The sequence below is a fragment of the Ambystoma mexicanum genome, chromosome 7p (assembly GCF_040938575.1).
Source record: "Ambystoma mexicanum isolate Mex_15411 chromosome 7p, UKY_AmexF1_1, whole genome shotgun sequence".
Classification (NCBI taxonomy): Eukaryota; Metazoa; Chordata; class Amphibia; order Caudata; family Ambystomatidae; genus Ambystoma; species Ambystoma mexicanum.
In genome coordinates this window covers 386,315,202-386,335,725 of record NC_090939.1, presented here as the reverse complement: position 1 = coordinate 386,335,725, position 20,524 = coordinate 386,315,202, and the positions used below count along the sequence as shown (strand labels likewise).

The 20,524-nt window shown below is 45.6% G+C and overlaps 1 protein-coding gene across 1 annotated transcript in view; it reads right to left on the bottom strand.

The window, feature by feature from the left end:
• Positions 1–822: 822 nt before the first annotated feature.
• The window catches only part of LOC138525943 (stomatin-like), a 217,548-nt gene continuing 197,846 nt past the window's right edge, over positions 823–20,524 (bottom strand). Inside the window, exon 6 of the mRNA XM_069636241.1 lies at positions 823–2,910. Within this exon, the coding sequence (XP_069492342.1) occupies positions 2,722–2,910 (189 nt within the window). The 3' untranslated portion in view covers positions 823–2,721. The remainder of the gene's footprint in view (positions 2,911–20,524) is intronic.

Below are 20,524 nucleotides of genomic sequence, written 5' to 3'. Positions count from 1 at the left end.
ATTAATAAAAGCAATTTGAGATCATGACCAAAATAACCTTTGGAAGCTAGTTTCATATGGGAGCGCAAATGTCGATTTAGACCTAGTCATGATGATTGCAGGTTCCTTATGTCTTCCCTACTTTAGCAGACTTTATAATGCACCCCCAGCCGATAGCCCTGCTGCTGTTAACAATGAGACCTTCAACATTACAAATGAAATCCCTTTGTCTTTCTCGACCGATGAGATACGAATGACCCTCAACAGCCAAAAATAATTAAGAGCACCTGATCCTGACTGTATTCCTGCTGCAGACTTCTTAAAGTCTGATGCAGATTACTGGCTGCCTGTCTTACTTAAGCAGTTTTATTTGACGAATGTGAGATGTTTCCTGCCTATTACTTGCTCTCAGCAGTTATAATTCCCATTTATAAAAAGCGAGACAGTAACGATACGTTTAATTTTAGACGCATCTCCATGTTAGATCGTTTGGGCAAAATATATGCAAACGTATTGACAAATCGTTTACTCCATCTTATTGAAGAACATAATCTTCCTCATCATATACAGGCGGGTTTTTGCAAGGGAGTAGGTAGCATAGAGCAGGCTTTTAGGCTTTCCTCGATCATAGATAAATATACTGTATATTAGGATATGTCCTAGTTCCTGGTCTTTATTAACCTAAAAGCAGCACTCACAACGTTCATTGGTGGTTGCTGTGGGCCACTCTGCTGGATCTTGGCCTCCTGCCCCAACTCATCAAATGTATAAAGGCCCTTTAGACGGGGTAATACAGCTGTTGTCAAATGGGGACATCAAGGAGATTTGCCAGAGCCTTTTATGTTCAATTAGGGGGTAAGACAAGGCTGTGTAATGGCTCCGTACTTATTCACACTATTCATTAACAGCTGCGTCTCTCTTGCAGAAACAGACAGATGCGCCATTGATTAAAAACGAACGTGTTCATATTTTAATGTTTGCAGACAACAGTTTTAATTTCTACGACACTGCAGGGCATTAAGAAGGACTTGGTCCAATTTGCAATTCGAAGTAAGAACATGAATCTAGTTATTAATGCAACAAAATCTAAGATCATGACATGCTGCAGAAAGAACACAAAAACGTTATTTACCATTGACCTAGAACTGAATGGTGGAAAATAGTACAATGTAGATTTATATGATTACCTGGGTGTACGTTTTAACAAATTTTGGGAGTCGAGCCCCCTATAGAGAGATGGTAATTAACTATGAATAGGCGTACAGGAGCACTGTTCAGCTTCTCAAAGAAATGTGGGCGCTCCATAATTGAATCTATCCTAGAGGTGTACAGGGCACAAATGAAATTGGCCGCCTTGCATGCTGCTGAAATTTGGGGAGTCTGTGAAATTCCTAAACTAAAAGCGAGTGAGAACATGTTTATCAAGAAGTTATTGGGTGCACGTATGTACACTTTGAGTGTGGCTGTAAACTTGGAAGTAGAACAGTTTGGAATTCATCACCATGCACAACTGAAGCCTCTTTTGCTTTGGGTCAGGATATGGACCATGACGAACTAAAGGAATAAAAGGGGGCAATGTTGTATGTAATTGAGAATAATCATGTGAAACCCTGAGCTTGGTTTCATCATGTTAAGATCACGTAACTACGTGTCCAGGCTGGCATAGGAAAGCTAAAGGTGTTTTACTGGGATTGGGTGCTAATCCATTGCTTTCCTAAAAAGGGTACTTTTCACAAATATATAAGAATTAAACTGACACTGAGTTGAGAGAAATATTCTCCTAGATGAGTCTGATAGGCGCACAAAACATTTATGGTCTTGCCCTCCTCTTCTGTAGATTTCTTTGCCTAAAATAGGCTTGAGGCTTGGATCCAAAACCTCAGCAACATCCTGTAGCAAAACAGATTCTCCAAAACGCATGGCGTTTTCCACAGTCTTCATTTTTACAGTAAAATTTGAATACTAGGAACTGGTCTACATATGTTAATTTATGCTGCCCGATGTGTGGGTCTGAAAAGGAGGATGAATACCACTTTAATTTTTCTGCCTAGTTTTGTTTTCAGGCAATTGAGAAGAAGGTGGGTTGTCCAATCCCTAAAGGCAAAAAATATTAAGACTCTGGTTGAGGCCTTAGAGTTCTATAAAATGCCTCAATGTATTTATAGAGTTTATGCTATTTCCAGCTTTCTACTAAGGGCCTGGAATTGTCACAAGAAATTCTGCAAATGATACATTTTACTGAAAATTCCTAGTTATTTGCTTATTATTGTCATTTTATTGCATGTACGTTTATATATTAAGACTGAATTCTTATATATATATATATATATATGTTGCATTTATATTTGTAATGTATTGCTTTGTTTTTTTAATGTATTTTCATATCTTTTTATTCATCTTATCTTGTAATCTATTTTTTTGTGGGTTTTCTCAGAAATATAGCATATTTGTATTCATTCGTTCACCTAGGCTTGTCCGTAGAGGGGCATAAAGTGCCCGCATCAGAGGTATGCAGACATTAGTCTACTGGAAGAAAGAAAATGAACGTGGGGTTGATAAGAGAATGGAAAGCAGGCGATAAGTGCTGCAAGCACAGGGAGTGACGGATGCAGCAGGGGACATTATTTTGTGACTGCATGGCCACATGGCAGTCTTGCTGGGTGGATCATAGTTTTGCAAAAGGGAGGAGGTGGAAATGTGCAACTGCAGTTCTGCAGATTTCCCCTAAGAGGTGATCAGGTTTTATTTGTTAGTAACCACACTTAGAAGATCGATAGGGATAGGGAAGACGACCGTCGAATTGTTCTCTGCAGCTATATGGGAGAGAGTCTGCAAGTAGCGAAGTTGCAGAGCTGCCGGGGATTCGGACATGACCAATGCGGCTTCTTTCAGGGCACGAGAAGCATTCATTTCACCTTCCGCTGCAATGACCTAAAAAAGAATGTAAGGCAAGAATAACATCAGTTAATAAGGAAACATCGGTGCATTTGAAAAACAATACACCAACTCTTTGTGCCTTTTATTGAACGCCTCCTTATGGCCTTCATAACAATGAAAATGTAACATGATTTACCATTCAGTACTCAAGGTATTATGCCGAACTGGAAACTAGCAAGTGTAAAGTTGGAGACTAATTTGGTCTGCATGCTGTATGCCAGAAGCCTTTAAGAATTGCAGATCCTGTCTGAACTCACGTCTATAGTTTGCATAATTTAATTGTCTGTTACAAGCAACGTTAGAAATCCTAACAACATATAAAATACATAGGAATTCTATATATTTCCAGTTAATTGAAAGCCCGCGGGAAAACATGGGAAAAGGACACAAGAAAGCAAGAAAGAAAGCAGGCATGAAAGAGAAGAGAGAAACTGTCAAAGCTACCCCAACAGTAAAAATTCCCATAGTGCAAATAAGATACATTTCCGATGTGTTTTTTCACCAGGGCAAAGTTTGCCCTAGTGCTAATGCCATTACGTATTAGCACTAGGGCAAACTTTGCCCTGGTGCAATAATGGAATGAAATGGTATCTTTTTCTCCTCAAGGGCAATTTCTGCCCTGGTGCTTATACCATGACATCCTGTACTTGTCATGGTGCAATAGATTTCTAATATGTACACGTTTAAAAAAACTTTGCCTAGTGCTAATACTGTGCAAACTTTGCACTTGCACCGGTGCAAAGTTACTGTAATCTGGCCCCAGGTATGGTGGTAAAAACTCTTCAGTGTATCTGAAAAAAATTCAGGAGGGGCCTGGATACTAGTAAAGCTGAGAACCTAAACAAACATCTGAAGCAAACGGTTATACATATGGTAAAGAAAGTATATTTGTGATTTCCTTTTCTCTTAAATCCAAAGAAATGTTTTTATGTCTAACTTTGAAAGCAGAAAATTATGAGGTGGTACTAATGTGAGGAATTAGAAACATTTCTTTGTCCTTTTAAACTTAAGAATGGGGATTCAGGATGAACATATTCACCGTTAGCACTCATATATATATATGTAGAGCACTGCAGATTGCTTTCACTGAATCGTGAAATGCGTGTCTGCTAATTGAAAAAAGCACTAATGTAAAGCATTCTATGTCAAGACTGGAGACAACCATTATGGTTCAACTTCTTTAATATTACTCGTCAGCAGTTTCAACAATATAACAGAAAAAAAGCTTTAAAAGTTTTACACTGCTCCTTTTTCTTTTTTCTTTCTTACAAAACTACATTTTCTGCTGTCTCTGTAGTCCTTGCCAGTGCTAGTCCAGTCTATGTGTCACTTCCTGTCTGTGGACTCCTCCTCTTCTTTGGATGCTCGGAATTGCACCGTCGCTGTAAACCTTTGGTTAACGGAAAGTATCAACTTCGACTTCTGGCTTTCAACTGCCTTGACTTCGCTGTCTCTCAGCCGCGCCTCCATGCTCTCTCTAGGGTCTGCTGGTTACTCCAGCTCAGTTACTTTTCTCTCTTGAGCACATAAGTGTACCTTTTTTCTTAAGCTCATGACAAATGTAATATTATACCCTAAAGATTGAGATATGAGTTAGAGAACCGAAAGATTATCCTTGGGGAATGTATATTTAGCAAAAGCATGCTACCGAGAACCGTAATAGCTTTTAGTTACCTGCACTAGCACATATTTACTGGGATCTAGCTAGCATACACGCAGGGAGGACCGAACAAGTAGCGCATCACTTTAGGTTATACCCTCTTTAGCTGAGGGTAGCAACACACAGAGAACGGTGAATACATTGTGAGGAAGACGGACTCCGTGTTGCATACTCGACACGACCGGTGGCCCATTCTCCCTTATCTCCCCACAAATGCTCCGGCCTCCACACTCGCGGCGGCGGGTTGAAGCACGCACGAAATCCCCAAGAGGAGCGCAAAGGCCCCTCCTTTGCGAGGGAGGAACCAGAGAAGCGCTTCTCGTCACGAACTGGAAGTCATAGTAAGACCCGGCGTAGCAAGCAAAAGGAATGCTTTCTAATGGCCCCAGGCCCGGCGGTGATTAATAAATGTAGAAAGTGCATTCCACGCTGAGAAGCCCAGCTGTGCAAAATCTGCACAGAAAGAGAGGCAAAGAAAGCAAATACACCTCACACAAGGCTCAGAGACCCGCATGGGAAACACAGAGGTGAAGTGAGAAAACTACTGAGAGGTGACAAGAAAGAAAAAGGTGCTAGCCACATATAAAAAAAAAACTAAAAATAAAAAAAATATAGTGATATATAAGCATCTGGCACATGCAGCAATAGGAGTGCACATAAACCTGCATTGACAGGTATTAGGCACAGAGCACCCAACATACAGATATGTCTGAGTTTGAGTGGAACGAGGAGGAGCAGGATCAGGACCTGGCTTACAGCTTTAAAGAGATGCTAGGAAGCTTGTTGGTCAATGCAGTGGCTCAAGGGTGAAACCCTTACAAGACAAACTGGCGACTCTGGAATCTATGCTGAGCCAGCCCTGTAAAAGCACTGAGACTACCAAAAGCACACCCACAGTGACCTCAGAGAGAGGCCTTAAGGCAAGTACAATGACCCGCAAGAGGAAATCCTCTGCCGACCGCATGGGTCGTAACTACAGGGCGAATAGAGAAACAGGCAGCTGATGCGTTCGGAAAACTGAGAGAAGCTTTCATGAAAAGGTCAGGAGTGCCAAGCCTCGCGACCCCATCCCCAGGGGAATACTATATGGGAAATGATGACCCAGACTTGGAAGAGGAGTCACCATAAACCAACTTATCTTCACAAGAGGAAGAAGGGAGAACTGAGGAAGATTGGGAGAAGCCCTGAGGGGGTAAAAGAGCCTGAAAAGAGAAACATCTAGTGGATGACCATGAGGAAATAACGTTTGAGCCGGAAGACATTAGAAACACCAGATCTTTGGTCTGGCAACCCTCACCCAGGGTGACAAAGTACATACATGCCAACATTCCGAAGTGGCTGAGAGGGAGATTTCTACAGCGAAATCGGGAGACAATAATTTCACCATTGGAATGCATTGGGAAATAATTATTTTAGGCGGGAGAACGTGAAAAATAGCAGTATTTTTCCACTCAAAAATCGGGAGGGTTGGCATGCATGAAAGTATATTGCCCTAAGGCTCAGAAAGGCACTGGACAAAGACATAAGGCAGTGCATAAGAGCAGAATGCCCTCGGCCAGACCTACCAAGCAAGGTAGCAGAAACGCCAGAGCTGGACCCTAAAATGCTAGCGTTCATTACTAAAACAACCCTGGATCCACGCAAAGGCATAGACAGATCCTGGAGGAGCTATCAAGAGAAGATGCTAGACCTCACAGGTCCACTAGCGAGGATAATGAACCTAACGGAGCGAGCCAGGGATACCAGGGAAGAAGTAGATCCAGAAGCACTGGCGAATTGGGCACAGGAAGTGGTATGCTTACTGGGAAATGCAAATTGCGCCATTTCTTCAGAAAGGAGAAGAGGGCTCCTACTAAAAATAGATACAAAACTAGAAGACCTAGCGAAGTACGAAGCATGTGAAGCAGAACAAGTCCTCCTCTTCAGAGAGAGTTTTGGCAAGGAAATGGGGAGTTTTGTGAGGACCTACACATCCCTCGAGAAAGCTCAAGCATCAATTCGGAAAATCTTCTCAGGCAGAGTTTTTTCCGGGACCGGTCTCTATCGAGGTCGAGCAGCCGGACGCTTTCACGGAGGTAGAAGACCTCACAACAACAGAGCCTATTACTGGGAAAACAAGCAGCAGGATGCCTTTTTTCCCAGCAGAGGACAATTCCCATGAGGCCGCAGAGGAAGAGGCCCAGGACGAGGTCAAGGCTCCGCCACAGGTGAGAGTTTGCATTTATCCACCAGTGTGAGGGAGAACACGGCAGAATTGGAGGAACTGGCACGCGCTTTCGAGCGATGCATGGGTATTACGGACAGTCAGAGGACTACACCTAGAGTTTGTGCAAGACCCAGTGCAAGACACCACGCCACACACGATACACTTAGCACAATCAGAGAAAGATAACTTGCACTGCGAACTGTGGAGTATTTTTATCTACACCAATTGGCCACACTGTACCCCTTTGCCAATGGGAAAAGAAAACTGCCAAAAATGGAGGCAATAACTCCTGTGCGCACCAAATCTGCAAGGATGCACAGGTTTCATAAACCACCAAAAGAGCTGCACACCCTGGCACACACACAGGCAAAGTTGGTGTAAAAACAGGAATCACTGCTGTCACCTGTCATCTGTCATCTGCCTTCTGTCATCTGTCACCTGAAACAGGGCCCCAGAAGGGCCTAATCCGAAAATTCCCTCAAATATTCTGTCATTTCCCAGAGAATTATGGAAAGGAGAGTGTGCTGAAATCATGGATTATCCAGGCAGTCAGAGGAATCCAGGCCTCCCTGCCTGGCAGCGGCTTAAGGAAATTAGCTGTCAAACCCATTTAAAGGTGTTTCTTTTTCTGGAACAAATTGCAAAATCCACTATTTAAAGCATGTTTGTGAAGGGCTAATTCTTTTATAATGTTTAAATCCTTTATAAATGGTGCTTATATTTTATATGTGAAATGAAAAGACTTTAATGTCAAGGAGCCCAGTCTGGGGCCAATCCACTATTTAATTCTGTTCTGACAGTCTGGCCTGGGAAAATTGACATCTCCGCTTCACACTTCCTTGAGAACAGGAAGGCTAATGGCTGCTAATGGTGCCCGCATAATGCCAACAGGCAACACAATGGGGCCGCATTAGACATTCATCTTCTGGCTGACCAAAGAACAAAGGACAGGCTGAACAAGGACCTCTGCAAGGAGGGGCATGATGTGGCGGAGGTTTCTCAATTAACTTCAAAGGACTGGACAGCTGCTGCCTGGAAACTTTGATGTGAAATCCTTATTTGGGATTAAAGTTTAAAACTTGTTTACTGAGCAACCTAAATAGGGATAAATCTGAAACTTGGTAGACATTAAACTAATTTCAGCCTTGTGATTTGAAGACATTGAGGAAACTCGTACCATTTAAGGAACCAAAGTTATGAACAATTTCTGATTGTGGCAAAACTATTAATGTTGCAAACTTACGATTGTATGTACATGATCTACTGATAAGTGCCCAGAGAGGTATCACATTAGAAATGAATAATCCACATGGTTATGGGTAAAATTGATAAAAATCCGTAGAATAACCAAGACAGCTCTCACAAAGATGCAAAGTGAATGTAAATGTAGACAATCGAATATAATATATATGTGTCCAATTTTATTAGGGTACATAATGTTAGAAACGTACATTTGTGCAAAGGTATGTTTTGGTAAAAATCCATGTGGGAGTTCCTAAATCCTGTCATAAGATGACAGCTCTGTTCAGACTGCCAACCAAAACAAAGCACATGCCTGTAGTCACTCACAACCATGGGAGTGTGTTTTTTGAAGTTCTGCCCATGCCATAAACTTTGTAACTGGATAAATATAGGAGTTTTTACTACACATAGGGAGACTGCTTCCAGAACAGGCTACTTACAGAACACACTGCTTCCAGAACCCATCCAGATTTACGCACAGCACCTTATTCCAAAACTCTTCATCTTGTAGCTGACTCCAGAATTCTTTGAAAGATCCAGATTTCTTTGCAGAATCTAGACTCTAGCATTGCTGAAACTCTTGCTAGCTAGACCCAATTTCAAATATCCCAAACTTGAAAGAATAATTCTCATTCAGCTTGGCTTGCTACCATTAAGGCTTGCCTGCTGAAACTTGCATCCTGTCATCTACTGTGTCCAGAAACCAGAAGGGCCCATCCAAATCCAGTCTGAGGTGCAGTCCGAAATTGACCAGAACCACGCCGCTGATCCAAATGCCTCCAGAGGTGCACTGCTGCCGGTAGACCTGATCCACCCCATGACCAGAACCGGACGGTCCAATTTAATTATAAAGGACTGTAAGTATAATAGGAAGAACAGTGACCCATAATATATTTGCATTGTATTATCCCTATCTCAACCCACCCAATCTTTAATTCAGAACCATAGTATTGTTAGAAACCTTCTTGCACTGATTTTGTCTTATCTGTGTTACAAAACCATAACTCCCTAGTGATTTTGAAGTAACTAAAGTAAATCCCAGAAGAAATTGAGGACCCATCATGTGAATGGTTGCGCTGGCCACATAGCCATGAGGGTTCATGTGTGGTCTCTTCTTTTTCATAGTCATTAATCTAGTATAAGAAAACCAATCTGTCATTTGAAAATCAAATTTCTGTTTTCATTTCGTGCCTATTTTGCAAAAACGCCTCTCACTAAAACCTCTATAACCTCTTCAGTTTTAAGGATAGAAACGAAATTTCAACTTTCACTGATACCTAAGACTCTTAGCTACATCCACAACTAAAAACCGCATCAGTGTATCTGACCTGTTTCTCTTCAATATCGCATAGTTTGCCGCAAATTAGCAATTTTAGTCAAAGTTACATGTGTCTTTTGCCCATTTCAAAGTGCTTCTTCCATCCCATCCTGATCAAAAGTGTGTAGGGTTGTTTATATAATAGCTCATGTGTGGTAGTACTTGTTTAGAGTTGCTTTCCTAAGAATTTCTATCCATTTAAGCATTTTTGCACCCTTTTGCAGTATTTCACAAAGCCATTTTCCCCTGTCAAGTTTAAAAGTGTCATTTGCCAAAAATGGTTTTCTCTCTTGTTTGGGGAGGGAAGATTGCCTATAAACTCTAGAACTTGTCTTTCATTCCTGAATACCTGCAGGTTACTCACATTGGTGTAGGATTGCTCATTTGTATTTAAACAAAACTTTGCAGGGGGAAATATTAACCTAAACGCTATCTGTGCACAAAACAAAACTGTTCTTTTCCCTGTGTTTTTTGCTGCATCATTATAAGTGAATTTAATTGCTTGACTTATTTTTGAATTGTATTGTCACCCCTTGGGGATTGCTACCCCATATATCTATATATTAAACTTATGTGTGATTTGAATATTCAAATAAATAATTAGGGGGTGCTGTTGAGCAGCCTGCAAGATGGCTGCCTAGCTCTCTTGCTCCGTCGCCCGACGGCTGAATATCCCCCTGAATCAGCGGTTCCCTGCATCATCTGGAGCTGAGACCGTGGGCATTGTGCTGCTTACCGACTGAGCAACATTTTGGTCTTTGTCGGGGCAAAAATCGGAGCTGAGGGGCCGCTCGTCTCCCGCACTGGGCGCCCGACGGCTGAGGCCTTCTGGGCCACGTACTCCAGCTGCGGCCCCGACACCCTGTGTCCTGCGAGGGTCCGTACCCGGGCGCTGACTGACTACCCGGCTCCTTCGCCTAGCTGTGTGGTGAGCTGCCGCTTAGAGCGGCGGGTCTGATCTCTCCTCTCTGCCAGGCCCGCTTCGGGATTGGGCCCTCACACGCCTCTGGGCGGCGCTTCCTTCCCCAGCCCCGCTCTCCCTGTTGCGGGGTCCACCTGTGGTCGCGGCTGGCCCGCGCGGCTCCCCTCTCCGGCCTGCCCCTGGTGGAGCAACCGCAATGGCAACATCACTCCTGCAGCTGGCAGATCGTTTACATCATGCCGCGGGGGCTGCTGGAGCGGTCCCCCGCAACGAGGACACCGAGCCGGATCTGTCTGGCAGCTTCTCCGCCGGGTTCCCCGGCCCTGCGGTGGCGGTTGGGGTGGTTCTGCTGCCTTTTGGGTGATGCGGCTCCCCCGCTGGTGCCTCGTGGTCCGGCTGCCACTCTCGATTGGGGCCTGCTGCCGCCCTGACTGCCGCCTACATCCTCTGCTGAACGCTGACACTTGCAGGTGCGGAGCTGGGGGCCTGAGATTACTGCGCACTGGCCTATACAGCAGTCAGTCCTGTGTTGGATGGGAGGTTGAGGCCCCCCTTCCCCTACCGATCCCCAAGAGCCCGTGGCCCCAGTGCCAACATCCTACAAAGGCTGCCCTGCGGGGTCTCAGCGTGCCCCAAAACATGTCCGGCAAAGCACGCGGGGCCAACAAAATGGGGGCAATGGACAAGTATGCCAAAACACTTTCTAGACAGGAGCAGGGGGGAGCTGCCCTGTCTCAAGACGATCCAGACGCACCCTCATGTCCCCCTCAGCCGGACCTCACAACACTAATGGAAACTATGGCAAAGAACTTTGCGTCTTTCCACGAAAAATTGGATGACATCAACGCTAGTGTGGCCTCAATGCGCACCAAACTGGATCCGCACAGTGCTAGGCTGGTGGAGGCCGAGACCAGGATCGGGGCCAATGAGGATGGGGTGCACACACTCCAAAACACTGTCGCAGACCTGGTGCACGATATGAAACAAGTCAAGGCGAAGTGCGACGACTTAGAGTCCAGATCCCGCAGGAACAATATTCGCATTGTGGGGGTCCCAGAGACGGCCCTCAAAGGCAAAATGGGAATAGCTGTTGAAAACCTCCTGAGAGAGCTTTTGGGCAATCCTCAACTCTCCCCATTCTTCACGATTGAACGCGCCCATCGAGCGTTGGCCCCCCACCCTAGGCCGGGCGATTTCCCCAGGCCAATTATTGCCAAGGTCCTCAGCTTCAGGGATAGGGATCACATATTGCGCTTGGCCCGGGAGAGGGGTGAACTGAAACTGGAGTCTCAGACTATCTGAATCTTTCCCGACTTCTCCGTTAATGTTCAAATGGAGCGCAGGCAGTTCAACGGTGTGAAAAAGCTCCTCAGAGAAAGGAAAGTGGAATATGCCATGTTGTTCCCTGCAAGGCTAAAGCTCACCCACCGCAATAAGCTATACTTCTTCACAGTCCCAGAGGAGGCGGTAAAATTCATTGAAGCCCATATTCTCCTCCCTGGCCCGATGGACGAGCCGGTGGATGATGGTTGAGGAGGCCTGTCTTGACCCCTGTATGTGGGCCTCCTTCTGTACCACCGGCACACTTGACATCTGCAATTTCCTTGCTGAACTCATGGATCCTTTATCTTGTATATCCATTGTTAGTCGTAACTTGTTGTAATATCTCCCGTAAACTTAACATGTGATACCGCTGTACGATCTACGGTGTATTGCACCGATCACTCATTTAAGTCGGGTTCACGGCAGCAGCGACCCTCGCTGCAGTTGCAATGCCGAGGTTGGCTTGTTATTATTACTTGTTGCGCCCCAGTTGGGCGTACAGGCGAGCGTTGCCCTGTTGGGTTTGGCATGCTCGAATTAGGTCTTCGGGTGGGTTTCAGATCACTGTTGTGTTGGGGGGGCAGTGAGGGAGGGGGGATACAGTTGTGGGATGTTATAACAAAAATGGCAAGGTAGTAGTGGCTCTGGGCGCGAGGCAACGTGCCATTGCATTGATAGCCAACGCATGTTCAACAAACAACGCCACACATTGCTGGGATGCCCCCTGAAAACTGCAAAATGGCTGTTAGGCTAATGTCTTGGAACGTCAGAGGGCTTAGCAACTTCACGAAGGCCTGCAGGATAACTGTGTACACCCAGAGGCATGGGGTCAAAATACTCCTCTTGCAAGAAACCCACGCCCTTGCACACCTTTCGTCCTCTCTCGCTCCGGCATGGGGCCCCAACAAATATTACACTGTTTACTCCTCCCAGTCCAGGGGTGTCCTCACCTTAATTCATAAGTCCGTGGAATTCTCCCTCTGCACTAGTCACATAAATCGAGAGGTTAGGTATGTGATCCTCCACTGTCTGCTCGCTAATACAGAGTGCCTTCTGGTTAACACATATGCCCCGAACATAGAAGCACCTGAGTTCTTTGATGACATCAATGTCCTGCTCCAAAGATATGTGGGGGTCCCGATCATCTGGGGGGGGACATGAATCTCATATTAGACTCCGATTTGGACAGATTAGGCGCTGCTCCCAGAATACTGTCCAGAGCCGCTCGCCGGCTCCACGCCCACATGGTCTCTGCTGGTCTAGTCGACGCCTGGAGAGCGCTCCACCCACTGACTAGAAAGTTTACATTCTACTCTTCTGTGCATGAGAGTCATTCCAGAATTGATCTCTTCCTTCTGTCAGCTGGGCTCATTGGGAAAACTCTCGACATGCAGATACTGCCATGCACGCTTTCCGACCACTCCCCGGTCACACTGGACATAACCCTGCAGCCTGCCCTCCCCTGCCACTCCAATTGGCGCTTTAAGTCAGAGGCACTACATGATATAGTCTTCAAGGCCGACATCCTTGCAGATATCACCTCATTTTTTGATAAAAACAAACGCCACGACACAATAGATGGGGTTTGCTGGGAGGCATTCAGGGTTTTTATCAGGGGCATGTGCATCTCCAGGGAAGCTGGGGTCCTGAAAGATATTAGGAACTCCTTATGATGCTCCGAGACCAAGCTCAAGGAATTGGAGCGCGAGTACGCTTCCGCCCCTTCCCCACCCAAGTTAACACAGATACGAACGGAACTGGACACATTTGAGGCCCTCGCCCTCAGTGAGATAAGATAATATGACCGACCCGTTGCGGCTCGGAAGTATGGCGAAGGGGAAAGGCCAGGTCAAACTCTAGCCCGACTGGCCCGGATCGAGGGGGGTAGAGCCCGGATTGATAGTATTATTGACAAGAACGGAGTGCGGCAGTGGTCCGACCAACCCGTTCTCGAGACCTTTGCAGATTTCTATGCAGCCCTCTACGCTCGGCAAAGCAAGCACTGCCCACAGGATCTGGATCTCCTCCTTGATCGCATCCCCATGTCCCTTATATCTCAGGCCAGTAAAGAGCAATTAGACACACCCTTCAGCCTTGACGAAATCGCTGCAGTCATCTCGAACCTCCCTAAGGGAAAAGCTCCCGTTCCAGACGGCCTAACTGGGGAATTCTATCAGGATCATGTCACCCTACTGGCCCCGAGTTTGCTCGAGGTGTGGGATGAGTCGCTACGCCTCGCTACCCTCCCCCAGTCCCTGCATGAGGCTGTCATCACCGTGCTCCCCAAACCGGCTAAGCCTCTTGATGAATGCGGCTCCTACAGACCCCTGTCCCTCATGAACACTGACACCAAAATTTTCGCCAAGATCATAGCAAATAGGTGCCTCCCCATCATGAAATACTTGATGCACCCGGACCAAAGTGGTTTTGTCCCCGCTCGCTCAACTGCCTTAAACATTCGGCGACTGTTCAATGTCATCTCTAGGATTGACCCTAATGCCAACGCGGTTGCTGTGACACTAGATGCCCAGAAGGCGTTCGATATGGTTTCATGGCAATACCTGTGGGCGGTGCTTGAGAAGATGGGAATCGGCCCGTGCATGCTGTCCTACATTAAACTGCTATACACCAACCACGTGGCCAAGGTCCTGGTTAACTCTCATCTGTCAGCTTCCTTCACCCTCCACCCTCCTTCACCCTCCACAGAGGGACACGTCAGGGATGCCCATTCTCTCCCCTGCTGTTTGCGATGGCTATCGAGCCCATGGCAGATAGTGTGCGGAACAATCATACTCGCAAGGGGATACGCCTACGGGATACCCCCGAAATTATATCACTCTATGCGGACGATGTACTTCTGTACATCAGGGACCCCTCGGTCCATCTTGACCCAATCATCCGCGAAATAATCAAAATTGGTACATTCTTGGGCTTCAGGGAGACTATCGCTAATTAAAATGGTCATAGTTCCAAAGCTCCTATACATATTTGCTAACGTCCCCCTCTGGCCCGGGAAACAATACTTCGCGGACCTGCATGCAGGGTGTGCCCACTTTCTGTGGCACTCTGGTGCCGTGCGCAGGAAGTGGCAACATATGACACTACCTTATGAGAAAGGGGGCTTCAATGCACCGGATCTAACCCAGTACTGGATAGCCGCACAAGCTCAGCACGCTACACACTGGTACCGATATCAGGCCCCTCCCCCACACGTTAAGCTTGAGATCCTCGCGACTGGGAGATAAATGTTATGTCCCTGATCCTCTTCCACTCGTATCACTCGGATGCCCCGGCCAACCCAGTGGCCGCCACTATCAGGGCGTGGAAACAGGGTCTACTAGCCCGCCCTGAAACCCCTCCGTACTACAAATGGCTACCCTTGTGGTCATTTCCGGGCCTTGCCCCCACACATGATAAGCTCCTTATGCGTCACTGGCTGGACCTGGGTTATCATTCACTATCCGACTTGTTCCCCAAGGGGAAATTCATCACCCCGCAGACATGGAGGCCAGGGCACTCCAAGTCCTCTCTGGAGTTGCTGCAATACTTTAGACTCATAGCGGCAGTCCAAGACATGTGGCCTTTGTACCCGGACGAACCCCTTGAGTCCCCCGAGATCTCCTACATTGCTAATTCCGCAGGGGGTAGGGGCATAGTGTCCACCCTATATAAAATGTTGATGACACGAGCTGTAGAACCTCCCCACACGATCCGGGGCGCTTGGAGCTGGGAGCTGGGGTTGGACATCACTGATGGTATGTGGGCTAAAATGTGCGTACACACACGCAAGGTCTCCCTCAACTCTAGATTTAGATGTGTGCAATACAAGTTACTTAATCGCCTGTACTATACTCCTCACACGGTTGGGAAGTTTGCACGTTATCACCCCCACCCTTGCCGGAGATGCAGATCCAGTGATGCAGACCACGCCCACATGTTCTGGTCCTGTGGGGCACTGGCCCCATTATGGGAGGCTGTACTTGGGGCCCTCTCAGAGATGGTGGGGTTCCGGATCGACCCTGACCCCCTGGCTCTATTGTTCGGGCTGTGGGAGGGGACTGAGGCAAGGCGTGTCGCTAAATTCTTGAATGTGGGGGCGATAGTGGCTAAGAAATGCATTCTGCAGCGCTGGAAGCAGCGGTTCCCCCCTTCACTGGAGATGTGGTTGAAGGCTCTTACCTGGACGCAAATGTGTGAAGAGGACTATATTAACACGCTGCCTGTGAAGGCTCGCCCTAAAAACGTATGGACAGAGTTTTGCAGCTATCTGAACAGCAGGGTGGACCTAGAACTTCTGTCTTCTCCTCCATCACCTGAGCAGCCGACTGGGCGGGCTGAACTGTGAATGGCCTTGTCGTATTTAATCTGCTCCTATAAATGTACGCGGTCTGCTGTAGAGACTTTGCATTGTTATCCACGTTTCAAATATGTAACATGAGCTGTTGTAATGTGTAATGAGCCAGTCACTGCTTCTTGCCAATAAAGAAAAGTTTTTTTAAAAATAAATAAATAAATATCTACCTTTACAAACTAGCCTGATTCCTGGTTCAGTGTGACCTGGGGGGTATTTTTAGAAGGGTGTGATATGAGTGGTATATCTTTCAGAATATTGAACTTATAGACAAAAATAAATAAGGGTTTCATTACGCACTACATTGCTAGGCGAGACCTGGGTGTGTGCCTGAATGAAATCCCCTACAGAACTGAGACAGCTCGAACAAAAGGGAGTCATAGAGCGCGGTGTCTCTTAAAGGAATATATCAACTGTCTAAAGTGGCCGAGCTGTGTAACCATGACCCTGAGATGAGTCATGGTATTCAGAAGGGCAGAGTAAACCCTAGGGGGGGATGATGCTATGGCAAGGGGAGGGGGGCTCACCTGGTAACAAACGCCCATTCATTTACACCGGACGGGACGGTAGAACAGCCGACATGCAGTTCTGGTGAAAGAGAAGATAGGGCTATGGAGAAGGGACATGAGTCCCAGCTTAATAAATCTAGCACTGGGACAGATGAAACTCGACCACTGGCTAATGTCTGTGATCCTACGAGGCCCAATGATAGATCTTTGGATTGGCCTCACACCAAGCATTGTAATATTTTGGGGCAATATAGAAATTAGCTTAACCCACGTGTTTATCTAGGGGTACAATGGCATGTCATTGTTGAGACTGGTATCACACTTTTCTGGGCAAACTAAAATCTAGCTGGGCACGATTGGCAAGCATTGTTGGAACTGACAACAGAGTTCATCTAGTGACAATCTAGAAACAAGCTTGATTCAATGCTCACATGGCATTGTTGAGGAAGGTATTACAATTGTTATTTTTAGAAACAATGTCAACAGTAGTGTCACAATGTGGGGAGTGCTGGAATGGCATTGCCAAAAAAGGTCAATCACTTTCCTGGTGGAATGTAGAAAACAGCATAACAATGTACTTATGCAGGAATGCCATTTCTGAGAGGGCATCATAATTGTCTTGATGCAATGCAGAAACTAACTCTGGCAACACTATCAGTTCATTGACATAGCAAGTTTCCAAGGGCAATGTATGAGCCAACAGGAACATATACTTACTCAAGGCATCATTGAAATGGCACTAATTAAAATGACCAGGCATTATTAATGTGTGATTAACTGGGCAGTTTGAAAAACTGACTTGGCAATAAGGAATCTGGTGTGACAAATAATAAACTGATAAGTTGGAAAATTGAACTTATCTCTGGCAAATTTGAGAGTACTATGGTGTATATGAGCACCAGTTGACACACGGAGCCTCCTATTATTAGCAATACCCAGGGATATGTGAGGGGTCAAAAATGTGAGGCGGACAACTTTGTGAACGTTTTTCAAAAGATGCCATTTTTATTAAATCAAAAGGTTGGATGAACGCCTCACTATCCCTACCCTGACGAGGATTTCCCTGCCTAAATTAAACTAAAGGAAAACATTCAAACAAAAAGGTTTCTGTCACTCACACTTATATACACAGTAAATCAATAAGGAAATATAAGGTAGTTTAACAACAACAAATATAACAGTATAAGTCACATCACAATAGCTGCTTCTTCTGATAACCTGGGCGAAAACCCCCTCCCCAGAGTCAAGCAGGCGTTTCTTTAAATGTTCAAAAAGGATAAGGAAATCCTCTGTCATAACAAAAACTTCCACTTCAGTACTCTTTCTAATACAACTGGACAACACAGAGTTCCAACTTAGATTCCAATTATGGTTCACAATTGTTTCACAAAGCGTTCCTCTTTCCACTTGTAATCAAGGCCTCGAGACAGCTTCTTGTCATCAACACTGAATAGTTCAGAACTTTGTTAACTTCAAATCAAATGTCTTTCGCAGGATATAACTTCAGAAAACATTTCCTTGTCAGGATATGTTAGTGCCACTTTAGATTCAGTACTACTTGGTAAAAAGAATATTTCAAAACTTCATTAGCTTCAAAACAAATGTCTTTGTCAGGATATTTCAGCATCAATTTAGCTTTTCCTCACCACAGTATCTTATGAGTTTCCACCTGGCTTACTCGCAGGCCAGGTTCACCTCTTCTACAACACTCTGGTCTGGTGTATTCCTGCCAGAACAGAACCAATGGGTACAAATGCTCTTGGTCTGGTATACTCTCCTGCGAGCCAAGATAAACTAGTGCAGTTCTCTGTGTAGATATACTCTCCTGCCTGAACAGAACCAATTGGCACACAGTTCGAGCACCTGGTATACTCCCTTGCCAGGTATACTCCCTTGCCAGGTATACTCCCTTGCCAGGACCAACTGCTACCTCTAAGTACTTCTGTGTTAAGGGTCAAAGTCAAAGGATTTAACAATGTCTTCTGCTTTACAAAATAAGATTTGAGAATGTTGTCAAGGAGAACAAGAATCACACTGGTGCTATTTACTACAACTAAGTGTTTGCCTCACTCAAAACAGACAATACGTCCTTCCTCCTGAACCTCATGTATCACAAGGGCAGCCTCGTTCCAATCTTGTTCCACCTTTGTATTATTAACCAAATGCTGATAATAACTCTTTCTCTCCTTTACACCTCTTTGCCTTTGACAATGTGGGTTGTAAACATTCTCTAAACCTGGCCAATATTCTTCATACACACTGTTAGGCTCAATTATTTCCTTTTGGCTCAGGCAACCCTGATTGTTTATCAATTGCCTGCATGTGTGCCCCTTTTGGCTTTGGCAATGATGGTTCAAGTTCACTTCTGGAGATATGCCCCTTTGTGGTTGGCTTTTAGGATAACCCACTATTAAGCAAAAGTCAACTCCTTCAGATGGAATCTTGACAGTCTCTTTATGCCAACTACTTTGGTTTCGATCAGCTTGGTATGCTACACAATCATCAACTGGTTATATATCAGTTTGGTATTCAAAAGTAAAACTAGATACAAGCAACGGGCGGTCTCGGGGCACTGCGGATCAGAATAGAATAATGAACTCACCGGGTTTGGCGTGCGCCTCCATTTGCCTTGCTTCCATATAATCCGCTTCAGCTCTCCTACACGGTCCTTCCACCTCTCCTGCATGGCTACTCGCATCCCGCGCTGGCTGCTTTTAGTGAATTCACGGCTCCCCAGTGAGCCGGTACTGGCCTGCCACCTCTGACTGCTCCACAGTGGGGAAAATGACAGAAAGGTACGCTTTCTGCTACGTGACCTCTCCAGCTAAAATCTCCCCAGCGATTTGGTGCTCGCCTGCTACCGCTGACCGCTTCACAATGGGGAAAGTTATAAAAAGGTGTGCTTTCCGCTGCGTGATCTCTGTGGCTGAAATCTCGTGCCCATAGAACCCTCTCAGGACCGGCATCAATTTCTCTCACCACTCTGGTCCCGGTGTTCTGGCTCTTCAATGATTTCTTCCTCTGCTGCTTCATGGAGACTCCAAGACTTCTCCACACACTGCTACTACTACTGCTCTCCTGCTGCTTCGGCTGCCCCGCCTTCTTCCACCTAAGTCTCATGGCCAGCACCTGAAGGCAGCCTTTTATGGCTCTTAACCATCCTCAGGTGTGGATTATTAACCTTCAAGTACTGCACTCGGCATCATTGTGCTTCTGCAGCCCTCTTCTTCATACCAGAATTCTGGGATTTCTGGAACTTGAAGTCCCTAACAAAAACGTCAGTTTTCTCAATAATAATTTCTCCACCAAGTTCCTATTTCTCCTTAGGCATATTCCTCACATGAGTATCACAAGGAAAACAATATATATTTGGTTTTACAGAGGGATGAGGTTTTTCCAGTTTCAGATTGGTCGTTTTTAAAGACCTCTCTGCATGCTTTTCCTGGGACTCATAGGGTTTCCTATTTTTGAGAGTGTTATACATTTTACAAGAGCTTTTCTCACCCTTGATACATGACCATTATAATGGTCTTCACTCACTCTGTTACAATTAACTTTAGGAAGTACCCATTCTTTTGACAACATGCCATCATAGGTACTGGCTTTAATGATATTCTCTTCCTTGAGGTAGACAAGAACCGCGTATCATCCCATGAAGTCCTCCTGTTTCCTTGCGGCCCTTCTCTCAGGTGATCCTCCTCGCTAACAATGCCTCCAGGGTCAGGATCATAAAGCGTCTGCCTTTCCCTGGCAACCAGAGAGGAGACTTTAAGTAGGGTTTTCATGAGGACTCCATAGGATTCATCACAGATATGTGTGTAAAACTGTTGTCCTGGATGGATGATGCTTGCATGAGTGTTGGCAGAGTGAGGTAGGGAGTGGTGGGACCCAGAAAACTCTGAGCACATGACTGTATGAATTTTATGAGTTCCTGTTGAAGCTGAATGTGTAGATGAGAGGATGAGCTGTGGATGCAGAGCCTGCATAATTGTAACCAGTAATATTTATTTTATTTATTTATTTTAATTTCTGTAACGCGTCAACATGCCCGTGGGCCTCAGGGCGCACACAAAGACT